We start from the raw sequence: 12,226 nt of genomic DNA, 5'->3' as shown, positions 1-12,226 counted from the left end.
GCAATTAACGATGATATAAGATACAAGTGCCCATTGGGAAAGAGTGACCATGTAATATTAGAGATGGATATAGAAGAAGGAAAGGAAGATAGAGATGAATCATACAAAGGAGACCGATTAAATTACAGAAAGGCTGATATTGAGAATCTCAAGAACTATTTTAAAACGTAAACTGGGAGGAGATGGAAAACTCATTAACGGTTCAAGAGAAATATAACTTATTTTGGAAATATACAAAACTGGGGTCAGGAATATGTTCCAAATATAGACCTAAAGAAGAAGGAAAGAAAGATTGGTTTAATGCAAGATGTGCTAGGGCAAAGGAGAAACGAGATGGAGCATGGAAAAGGTGGAGAAGAAACAGAAATCCAGAAAATAAGGAAAACTTCAAAACAGCAAGAAATGAATATGCTAAGGTGAGAAAGGAAGAAGAAAAGAACTATGAAAAGGACATTGTCGAAAAATGTAAGGAACAACCAAAATTGTTCTACAGATTCATAAATGGAAAAATAAGACAAAAAGAAACAATAGAAAGGTTAAAAGGAGAAAATGGAATGGTGGAAGACCCAAAAAGTATGGCAGAACTGTTAAATAGTAAATTTCATGAGGTCTTTACTAAGGAATCCAAATTTGAAAGACCACAGGGTAATAGAGAGACTGTCTATATGAAAGAGATTAAAGTAACCAAGCTTGAAATAAAAAAGTTGATGACGGAATTGGATGAGGAAAAGGCAATGGGACCGGATGAAGTCTCAGGCAGAATACTGAAAGAATGTAGGGAAGAACTAGCAAGTCCAATATACAACATCATAAAATGCTCAATAGAAAATGGAACAGTGCCAGTGGAGTGGAAAAGAGCTGAGGTGGTTCCCATATATAAGAGTGGAAGGAAGGAAGAACCTTTAAATTACAGGCCGGTATCACTAACTAGTGTAATATGCAAGATGTGTGAAAAAGTAATAAAGAAGCAATGGATCGAGTTTCTTGAAGACAACAAAATATTATCAAATAGCCAATTTGGTTTTAGAAAAGGTCGGTCATGTGTGACAAATTTATTGAGTTTCTACTCTAGAATAGTTGATAAAGTACAAGAGAGAGAGGATGGGTTGACTGTATTTATTTAGATCTAAAAAAGGCTTTTGATAAAGTGCCACATGAAAGATTACTATGGAAGTTAGAGGAGAAGGGTGGCTTAAAAGGAAGCACATTGAGATGGATGAAGAATTACTTAAGGGGAGAGAAATAAGGACGATAGTTAAAGATATGAAGTCCAAGTGGAGAACAGTAGACAGCGGAGTGCCACAGGGGTCAGTATTGGCACCAATACTTTTCTCATATATATAAATGACATGCCAGAGGAGTGAACAGCTACATAAATCTGTTTGCGGACGATGCGAAACTGTGCAGAGTCATTAAACAAAAGAGGATTGTGAAATACTACAGGAAGACTTAAACAAGATCTGGAAATGGAGCAAAAATGGGAGATGGAATTCAATGTGGACAAAAGCCATGTCATGGAAATGGGAAAAAGTGAAAGACGACCAGTGGGAATCTATAAGATGGGAGATGGAGTAGAACTAGAAAAAGTAAAAAGGAAAAGGACTTGGGAGTGACAATGGAAGAAAATAATCAACCGGTTAGCCATATTGATAGAATTTTCAGAGAGACGTATAATTTGCTAAGGAATATTGGAGTAGCATTTCACTATATGGACAAGGAAATGATGAAGAAATTGATAAGTACTAAAATAAGACCTAGATTGGAATATGCAGGAGTTGTGTGGACTCCCCATAAAAAGAAACACATAAGAAAATTAGAGACTACAAAAAATGGCTACAAGAATGGTTCCAGAATTTAAAGGGATGGCATATGAGGAGAGACTAAAGGCAATGGATCTACCAACCTTGGAGCAGAGAAGAGAGAGAGGATCTGATACAAGTTTATAAATTGATTAACGGAATGGATGAAGTGGATAATGAGAAACTGATCCTGAGAGAAGAATATGACTTTAGAAGCACAAGATCGCATAGTAAGAAACTAAGGGACGATGTCTGAGAGATGTTAAAAATTTAGTTTCCATAAAGATGTGTTGAGACTTGGAACAGTTTGAGTGAGGAAGTGGTATCAGCAAAGAGTGTACATAGTTTTAAAGAAAAATTGGATAAGTGTAGATATGGAGACGGGACCACATGAGCATAAAGCCCAGGCCCTGTAAAACTACAACTAGGTAAATACAACTAGGTAAATACACACACACACACACACACACACACACACACACACACACACACACACACACACACACACACACACACACACACACAAAAACACATACACACAAACATATTGGTCTTATTACTATAGATGAAGGAATGATGAAGAAGATACTATACTTTAATAAGAAGTTAGAATATGCATCTGGTCTGGTCATGAAGAAAAATGTGAAGAAGGTGGGAAGGTACAGAGGCTGGCAACAAGGATGGTACCAGGACTCAGGAGTTAGACTATGAGGAAAGGCTGAGGAATGGGGCTGACCACATTAGAAGAGAGAACAAGGGAGACATGATAACTATGTATAAATTGGTGAACAAGATTGACATATTGGACAGAGAGTTGATAAAGGTGACCACAAGTAATCATTGAGGACATGGAAAAAACTAATAAAAGACATCTGTCTAAATGAAGTGAGAAATACAGTTTCCTGCATCGTAGTATTGATAAGTGGAAAAACTGAGCAGTGATGTCGTTGATGAGTGTGTGTCAATCAGATGAAAGAGAGATATGACAGGAGTGGAAGGAGGCAGGACACAGAGAACTTATCTGTAATACACAAATAGCTAAATACAATAGGTAAACACACACACACACACAAAAATCACACACACACACACACACACACACACACACACACACACACACACACACACACACACACACACACACACACAACGGGGTAGCTCAGTGGTTAGAGCTGGATTAGAGATGATGAGTTTGTGGAGATATTTGGTGTGTCTCAGTAGTGTTCACCTAGAGTCAGAGGAGGATGTAAATGAAGATTGTGACCTTGTTGGTGTGGTGTGTGACCATCTCAGATATAAGATTGGAAACAATGAGCTCTGAGCTGGAGACGTCTGGCTGTATTAGAGACTGAGAGATCAAACAGTGAAAAAAAAAAAAACAAAAAAAAAAAAAAAACAAAACACACACAAAAAAAAAAAAAAAAAAAAAAAAAAAAGGTGTGCTAGGGCAAAGGAGAAAAGAGATGGAGCATGGAAAAGGTGGAGAAGAAACAGAAATCCAGAAAATAAGGAAAACTTCAAAACAGCAAGAAATGAATATGCTAAGGTGAGAAAGGAAGAAGAAAGGAACTATGAAAAGGACATTGTCGAAAATGTAAGGAACAACCAAAATTGTTCTACAGATTCATAAATGGAAAAATAAGACAAAAGAAACAATAGAAAGGTTAAAAGGAGAGAATGGGATGGTGGAAGACCCAAAAAGTATGGCAGAACTGTTAAATAGTAAATTTCATGAGGTCTTTACTAAGGAATCCAAATTTGAAAGACCACAGGGTAATAGAGAGACTGTCTATATGAAAGAGATTAAAGTAACCAAGCTTGAAATAAAAGAGTTGATGACAGAATTAGATGAGGAGAAGGCAATGGGACCGGATGAAGTCTCAGGCAGAATATTAAAAGAATGTGGAGAAGAAGTAGCAAGTCCTATATACATCATAAAATGCTCAATAGAAAATGGAACAGTACCAGTAGAATGGAAAAGAGCTGAGGTGGTTCCCATATATAAGAGTGGAAGGAAGGAAGAACCTTTAAATTACAGACCGGTATCACTAACTAGTGTAATATGCAAGATGTGTGAAAGAGTAATAAAGAAACAATGGATTGAGTTTCTTGAAGACAACAAATTATTATCAAATAGCCAATTTGGTTTTAGAAAAGGTCGGTCGTGTGTAACAAATTTATTGAGTTTCTACTCTAGAATAGTTGATAAAGTACAAGAGAGAGAGAGGGATGGATTGACTGTATTTATTTAGATTTAAAGAAGGCGTTTGATAAAGTGCCACATGAAAGATTACTATGGAAGTTAGAGGAGAAGGGTGGCTTAAAAGGAAGCACATTGAGATGGATGGAAAATTACTTGAGGGGGAGAGAAATAAGGACGGTAGTTAAAGATATGAAGTCCAAGTGGAGAGCAGTAGACAGTGGAGTGCCACAGGGGTCAGTATTGGCACCAATACTTTTCTCATATATATAAACGACATGCCAGAGGGAGTGAACAGCTACATAAATATGTTTGTGGACGATGCGAAACTGTGCAGAGTCATAAAACAAAAAGAGGATTGTGAAATATTGCAGGAAGACTTAAACAAGATCTGGAAATGGAGTAAAAAATGGGAGATGGAATTCAATGTGGACAAAAGCCATGTCATGGAAATGGAAAAAAGTGAAAGACGACCATTGGGAATCTATAAGATGGGAGATGGAGTAGAACTAGAAAAAGTAAAAAAGGAAAAGGACTTGGGAGTGACGATGGAAGAAAACAATAAACCAGTAAGCCATATTGATAGAATTTTCAGAGAGACATATAATTTGCTAAGGAATATTGGATTAGCATTTCATTATATGGACAAAGAAATGATGAAGAAATTGATAAGTACTAAAATAAGACCTAGATTGGAATATGCAGGAGTTGTGTGGACCCCCCATAAAAAGAAACATAAGGAAATTGGAGAGACTACAAAAAATGGCTACAAGAATGGTTCCAGAATTTAAAGGGATGACATATGAGGTGAGACTAAAAGCTATGGATCTACCAACCCTGAAACAGAGGAGAGAGAGAGGGGATCTGATACAAGTTTATAAATTGATTAACAGAATGGATCAAGTGGATAATGAGAAACTAATCCGGAGAGAAGAATATGACATTAGAAGCACAAGATTGCATAGTAAGAAACTGAGGAAGGGAAGATGTCTGAGAGATGTTAAAAAATATAGTTTCTCACAAAGATGTGTTGAGATTTGGAACAGTTTGAGTGAGGAAGTGGTGTCAACAACGAGTGTGCATAGTTGTAAAGAAAATTTGGGTAAGTGTAGATATGGAGACGGAGCCACACGAGCATAAAGCCCAGGCCCTGTAAAACTACAAATAGATAAATACAATTAGGTAAATACACACACACACACACACACACACACAAAAAAAAAAAAATTACATTTGGGATGTTTTCATTACCATTGTTATTCAATGTGTTTTCAGATGGAGAGTGTTCTAGTAGTTCCAGTACACCAGGAGTGACAAGAATAACTGAGAGTATGCTATGGGAATGCAGACAGTTGGGAGCCCACACACCACAAGTTCTTCTTAACACACTCTTCTACTTCAATACCAAGGTCTTCAAACTCAAAGTAAGTTGTTGATAGCATATCTCCCTCAGGTGAAGATTTTCCTGGAGTCGTAAAATCCAGAATTGTTCCGTGATAGATAAGATAGCATGAAGAAAGGAGGTGGCTCTCCAGTGACTGAATTATCAGATAATTTGATATATTTAGGAATTTAGATGAGTGAACCATGAGTTGCCATAAGAAGTATACTGATGAGGATTAACTGAACCATTTATAATTTGTTGAAAACATCTTAATTTTAACATAACATAACATAACATAAATAATAGGATAACAAAGGGCCACCAGGGCCCATCTAGGTTATCCTGTATCAGTCGCACAGCGACCTCGTCATCAGTATTTTGAAATACTTGTGTCCTGTGTTTGCAGTACATGAATATATATTGGTCTTTGTTTATTTCAGACTGTTGAAGAACATCAGGGCTTGTCATTCTCTCATATTGTTAAACAGTGGAGACGAACAGTTGTGGATCCTGAAGGCTCTGTCATGAGAACCAGTCTCCTCAAGTACTTTTGTCCAAAAAAAGGTTTGTATGTTGAGTATAGAGAATGTCATGAAATTGTTGCTCTAGTGTGCTACAATACTACCTTTTCTTTGTTGTTCTTTTAAAAATCAAGCAGAATGATGGAGGTGTCACTTGTACCAGGCAGGTTTAGGATGAGGATCACACACAGGTGGAGTAGGAGAGGCTGAGAGTGTTGCTGTCTTATTTATCTTGTTGAGTCTATTCAATCAAATGCTCACAAATTCTACCTTTGTAGGTGATCACTGAAAATAATTTGTCGTTGGTTTGCTAGGTAATCAATGAATATTGTATGAAGAGAGAGAGAGAGAGAGAGAGAGAGAGAGAGAGAGAGAGAGAGAGAGAGAGAGAGAGATCTTAAGTACCCATAAGAGTTTTATCCAGAATACCATGTGCATAGTCATAGTATTTAGTGGCATTACATTTGTGTTTAAAGGAATATTCCACTCACATCAGTCTGCTTAGAAAAAAAAAAAAGATAGGAAAAATAGAATAAAAAATAGGACTGTAAAAGTATCAGATATTGAGTTTCGTGGAAACATTAAGTGTGAAGAAGGAAATGGTATACATACTGTATTAGTCCACTACTTGAATAAAGTTGTATATAAAACAACTTGTATTGGTGTGCTAAATTGTTCATTTTATTTTTCAGATGGGAAGAAAAAAAAAGCAATAGAAATGCATGAAAACCGAGACGATCCTTTAAGATGTCCTGTGAAACTCTTTGAATTTTATCTTTCAAAATGGTAAGTATCTGTAAAAGTTATGCTGTATTGTATGTACAGACTAATTTTCTGACAAGTGGTGGACTTTGTTTTTTATTAATTCATTTTTTCCTTTTTATGAAGGAGAGGAGCCAGTCAAAGGCAACAAAAACATATTAAAGAAAGGCCCACTGAGGTACTGGTCCCTGAACAGAACTATAAGAGTTAGTTAAATGTCTGGAATAAATCTCTTGAATTTTCCTTCTTAAATTAGTTCAGGTCATAGAAAGGTGGAAATACAGAAGCAGACAGGTAGATCCAGAGTTTATCAGAGAAAAGGATGAATGATTGAGACTGTTGGTTAACTCTTGCATGAGAGAAGTGGAGAGAATAGGGATGAAAGAAAGAAGAGTCTTGTTCAGTGAGGCTGCAGGAGGAGGGGAGGTATGCATTTAGTAAGGTCAGAAAAAGTTTGTTTGAAAACAGTTCTGAAGTCAGGTTTTCTATGGCTTTCCTATGTGATCTGTTTTCATCCTGAAGAGTTGGTTGTCTATGAAAAGATTTGGATTGATTATAGTTGATTGATTCTTGTGCTCAATCAGTATGAGAGTCACATTTATTAACAAACAAGATATTGTAGGTACAGATATCACAGCCTCTGTGGCATTGCTTAATACATAAGTTGCAAGTGTAGTGACTGAAAAGTCACCTTGCTAAACTCCACTTGAGCTGTGGTATCATCTTGTGTTTTAGGAGTGTCTTGATGGAAGTTTGACTCTTGGCTGGATCATGATATAGGAAGAATGTATCTGTAGGTCCTATATATTATGGAATGAAGTTAAATTGAAACTTATGTTTACATGTATTGTGAAACATAAGTAAAGATTTTTATCAAATATTGTTCTAAGTAAACACACATACAGACACTGATAGGACAAATTCAAGTGAACTGTGTTTGAGAATGTTATAACATAAGGTAACCACTCTTTTCTGAGACACTTGATTGTTGATGTAATTTTTAGCCATCATGTACACAGTCAGTTTTTTAATATAGAGCAACAATCTGTGTTTCCCTAAAGCTTTTTTCAATGATGAATCCATTTATTCCTCTGCAGTCCTGAATGCCTCCGCCATGAGCAAGCCATCTATTATGTCTATCCTGAGCGATCCTGTGTGCCAGACTCTCCAACTTGGTTCTCAAACCAGGCAGTGCAGCAAGCCAGTCTCTCCAAGATGCTGCATCGCACCCTCATGGTGAAAGAAATCCAGGAAGCACTCATGGAGTGATTCAAGGTGTTTTTAATTTATAGTGTTATTTTTGTTATCGACTGACCTTGGTCTGCATTCACACTATTTAGTTTCTTATCATGGTTGTTCATTGCATCATCATCATATCATCATCATCATCATCATCATCATCATCATCATCATCATTTTCATCATCATCATCATCATCATCATCATCATCATCATCATTATCATCATCATTTTTATTATCTTTCATTTAATGTTCTCATTTGGATTAAGGGATTGGGGAGCATATGAATTTCTTCTACTTTTGTAGTCAGAGATTTCATGTATTAGGAGCAATAAGGTTTCCTCCCCCTGAATGTCCTTCTCTCACTGGAAGTGGATTTGAACTGAAGCTGACCTGACTGCATTGGGCTTCTGACCAAGATTATCAAGCCTTCCTTGAGAGTGATGGTTTCATGTGATCCAGTACATACATCCCACAGTGGACAATGCATTGCTATGTTCTACACTAACCACAACATGATGCTATAAACAACAATTCATTGAATCATACAAACAGCTTGTGAACTGCAATAAACTGAAGATTGTGCATAGATCTTCACATTAGTTGGTCACAACCAGTCTGCCACCACAGCACCCAAGATGCTTCATTGTGCTGCATCAGCATTGTACTGCATGTGGCTGTGACAAGCAGATAGATGGTGTGAAAATAACCTGAGATAGATCACAAATATCATTTTATGGTTATTTGTTACTTTTATGATATTTTTATGTGAATATTTGTTCGCAAATATATAGTCATAGCAGGTTTTATGCCTTGATACTTGTATTCATCCTTTGGGCGTTTATGTAGGTAACTGATGTGTCTATCCAGTTTCCTCAGATTGTTGCAAGTTGGAGAAGGTTGGAGGATGATGTATGTGTACAGTAATTGGGAAATTTTTATCCTACATTCCTGTTGTCAACACCAATTTAATCCAACAGTATAATGTTACCACTGAAAAGAGGAGGCATGTCACTTAGAGCAGTGGTAAAACTGTTATCCATTTGCTGAATCATTTGCCATATTCATTGTAAAGAATTTGAATGGATTGAATGTAGTAATAATTGTTCATCACCATGCCCTCTGCTTACGAACAAAATGCACAACAAGCAAAGGCCAGTTGAATGTGCCAGGATGCTGCTGGCTTGATTCATTGCTCCTCTTCAATGTCACGTAGTTATGGCTGTCTCAGTTAAACGTTATCCTTTGGATCAATGCAAAATTTGATGTGCCTACAATATTTTTACAATTTTGATTGACATACAAAAATTTTGTGAATCATGAATTCAATTTCAAATGATTCCTCAACACATGCCTTCATTTTTTCACTTGGCAATCTTTCAGATAATTATCCTCATCACTCAACTATCCTCCCTTTCTACAAATGAACACATTTAAACTCTCAATTGGGAAACCACACTTCTTTTGGTTCCTAACTTTATACAGGGCCATTATTTGCCTATGTAAGAAGTACTGCTTCTGTGTAATGGGAGGTTCAACTCACAATGCCCTCCTTGTCAAGATAGAGTCAAAGGCTATTATCTCATCAATTGTTGATTCACTTATTACTGTATCTCATATCACTTTTTCCTTGGTTGCTGCTCTTCCAAACTTATCAGCTGCATGTCTTTTTACTTTACTTGCTCTCATTGCTATCCTGTCAACCTTCCTAATGCAAGAGTTAATCAGCATACTAAGTCTTATTACTTCTGCTGGTAAGCTTTGGAATGCTTACTATTTCTGTATTATCTTCAGTCTGCATTGTGGACTGTTTCAAAGACACCTCAGAAACTAAATTGGCTTTCTTCAGCTATTTTATATATATATATATATATATATATATATATATATATATATATATATATATATATATATATATATATATATATATATATATATATATTCATTTATTTATTGTGTATTTTTTAATATAAGAGGAGAGAACTGGCTAAGGGCAACCAAAAAATAAAGAAAAGAGGCCCACTCAGTCGCCAGCCTCCCTATAAGAGCTGATAGAATTAGCAAAAGGACAGTGACAAATGTCTTGAAACCTCCCTCTTGAATGAAGTCAAGTCACAGGAAGTTGAAAATACAGACACAGACAGGGAGTTCCAGAGTTTACCAGAGAAAGGTATGAAAGATTGAGAGTACTGGTTAATTCTTCCATTAGGGAGTTGGACAGAATAGGGTGCAGTGAAGGCGGCAAGAGGAGGGGAGGCATGCAGTTAGCAAGATCAAAAGAGCAATAGCATGAAAATAGCGGTAAAAGATAGCAAAAAAATGCAACATTCCGGCGATGAGAAAGAGGTTGAAGACAGCCAGTCAGAGTGTGTGTGTGTAATAATGATGCTAATAATTATTATTCGTTATCCTAGGTTATTATGAGTTCTGTATTCAGAAATGCCTTGTCCTCTCACCACGACTATTTCCAGGGGCCAGAGATGATTAGCCAGGTTATTAAGACAATTTCTCCTGTTAATGATGTAGAAATTTTGTTAATCTGCCACTGGGAGTGAGAAAAAGTTCTCTTAAAAACCTGCGTCACTCAGAGTTTAATAAGTGTTGTAGGTGCGGCGCGTGTCTCGGAATACGTAGAGCCAATTTGCTTTCTTGAACACAGATTGGATCCTCCATTGTGTCTTTTTATGACTCAATATATTCGTCGCCTTCAGGGTTATTTCTCAGCGTTACCATGGAGATGATCATTATTTCATATACTATTGCGAAGGTGTGTGTGTGTGTGTGTGTGTGTGTGTGTGTGTGTGTGTGTAGAATTTTGCAATGTTGAAATCGGATGATATTTAAATGGTAGATTGGAATGCGGCCTCTGGTACGTCAAAATCATCTTTATCTTTTACTGAAATCTTCCACGGAGGCGCTCTCTCTCTCTCTCTCTCTCTCTCTCTCTCTCTCTCTCTCTCTCTCTCTCTCTCGATTCCACGTCAACATAGCGGTAACTTAACATCACATCACGCGCACTTCGACTAAGTATTTCTCGTGTTTCCTATTTAGCTATTTAATTCGTTCATCTATTTTACTTTAAAGGTATGTATTTGTTATTATTATTATTATTAGTTCTAACGCGAAAAGACTAGTAAAATAAATAAAAATGCTTGCTTCCCCTCCCCCACCCCCCCCCAAAAAAAAGTAAATTAAACGAATAAATAAATGTCATGATATAAGAAGATAAACAAAATAGGCCAATTTAGCTTGTGTTCCTTACTTTGGGTTTACTTCAGTCGCAGTGCGTATTTAATCAGAATTCAGTGCCTACAATATTTCTGTATGGAACGCACGAACACTACACAAGTCTTCCCGTGCATATTATCATCATCGGTCTAAAATCGGCGAGATCTCTAGGCTTGTGTGGCGATCGGCTGTGGCTAGGCTGGTGTGGCGATCTTGACTAGACTGGTGTGGTGGTCGGCAGTGGTACAGTGCCGCGCGCACCCACACATCTGTCAAGAGAGGGCCAAGTAAACAGCCAACAGGAGCCCCAAACGCTGCCCATTAATCAAGAAGGCAAGTCTGGTGGCGCGTGTTAACACTTCATTTTGATACAACAAACCCTCTAGCTTCGTACGTTTCTTTGCCCTCTCCCACGCCTGCCTTGTATCCCAGCCATCGCTGCCGCCGCCTCATCCCTTCCCATTCCTTGGTCAGCCAGGCGCCCTCCATGTGTGTGTGTGTGTGTGTTCGCTGGCATTACATTATAGTATTCATGTAGGAGATGTGCATTATTTTTTAGTCTACTGTAAAGCATTTCTTTCCTTCACTATCAGAAAAGAATTCTAACACTGCAATGATTTACAAATTCACGGCAAAAATGACAAACTACAAGGTTGTACTTTTTTCGCGGAGTTAACATTGCCAGATTTCTTGATATTTAGGAGACCTTTTTAGTGATCCATAACATTTACTGAATTTGCTGAAAGCCTGAAACCTTTCCTTTGCGTTCAAGTAACCGAACCGTCTCGAAACACGGAACCGAAGCGAAGCGAGTCACTTACTGAAGCCACAGCACGTCACTAGTCACGACTCACCACTCACTAACCAGTCCCTGCGGCTTTGTTGTGTGGCACGTGTGTAACATCTTGTCTTCTGAGGTGTCTAGTTGTAGTGAAGGAGACACGGGAACAGAATTGTTGAAGGTGAAGTTTTGTGCGAGGCCTGCACCAACTGACAGCAGCTCAATAGGTAATGATGTGTCTATAAGTACATTGCGTCATTGTGCTCGGCTCATGACTCAGCCGGACCGGGAATCCATTTACTTGCCTGACC

At 37.5% G+C, this 12,226-nt stretch overlaps 1 protein-coding gene and 1 long non-coding RNA gene across 8 annotated transcripts in view; both read left to right on the top strand.

The window, feature by feature from the left end:
• Positions 1-10,691, top strand: part of LOC123520663 (zinc finger MYM-type protein 3-like) — a 52,005-nt gene extending 41,314 nt beyond the window's left edge. For 6 of the 7 annotated variants that reach the window (XM_045283168.1, XM_045283167.1, XM_045283169.1 and 3 more), the window contains 4 exons: positions 5,275-5,423; positions 5,824-5,947; positions 6,597-6,690; positions 7,764-8,712. In XM_045283168.1, coding sequence (XP_045139103.1) covers positions 5,275-5,423; positions 5,824-5,947; positions 6,597-6,690; positions 7,764-7,935 — 539 coding nt within the window. In that variant the 3' untranslated portion in view covers positions 7,936-8,712. Of the gene's footprint in view, positions 1-5,274; positions 5,424-5,823; positions 5,948-6,596; positions 6,691-7,763; positions 8,713-10,673 lie in introns of those variants that run through there. The other variant, XR_006679330.1, reaches the window with a different exon arrangement.
• Positions 10,692-11,101: 410 nt separating this feature from the next.
• LOC123498059 overlaps positions 11,102-12,226 on the top strand; it is a 10,959-nt gene continuing 9,834 nt past the window's right edge. The window contains exon 1 of the long non-coding RNA XR_006672630.1: positions 11,102-12,142. This is a non-coding gene — a long non-coding RNA (uncharacterized LOC123498059). The remainder of the gene's footprint in view (positions 12,143-12,226) is intronic.

This window comes from Portunus trituberculatus, chromosome 47 (assembly GCF_017591435.1).
Source record: "Portunus trituberculatus isolate SZX2019 chromosome 47, ASM1759143v1, whole genome shotgun sequence".
Lineage (NCBI taxonomy): Eukaryota > Metazoa > Arthropoda > Malacostraca > Decapoda > Portunidae > Portunus > Portunus trituberculatus.
Note: the sequence above shows the minus strand (reverse complement) of the source record. Positions and strands in the feature narration are given on the sequence as shown.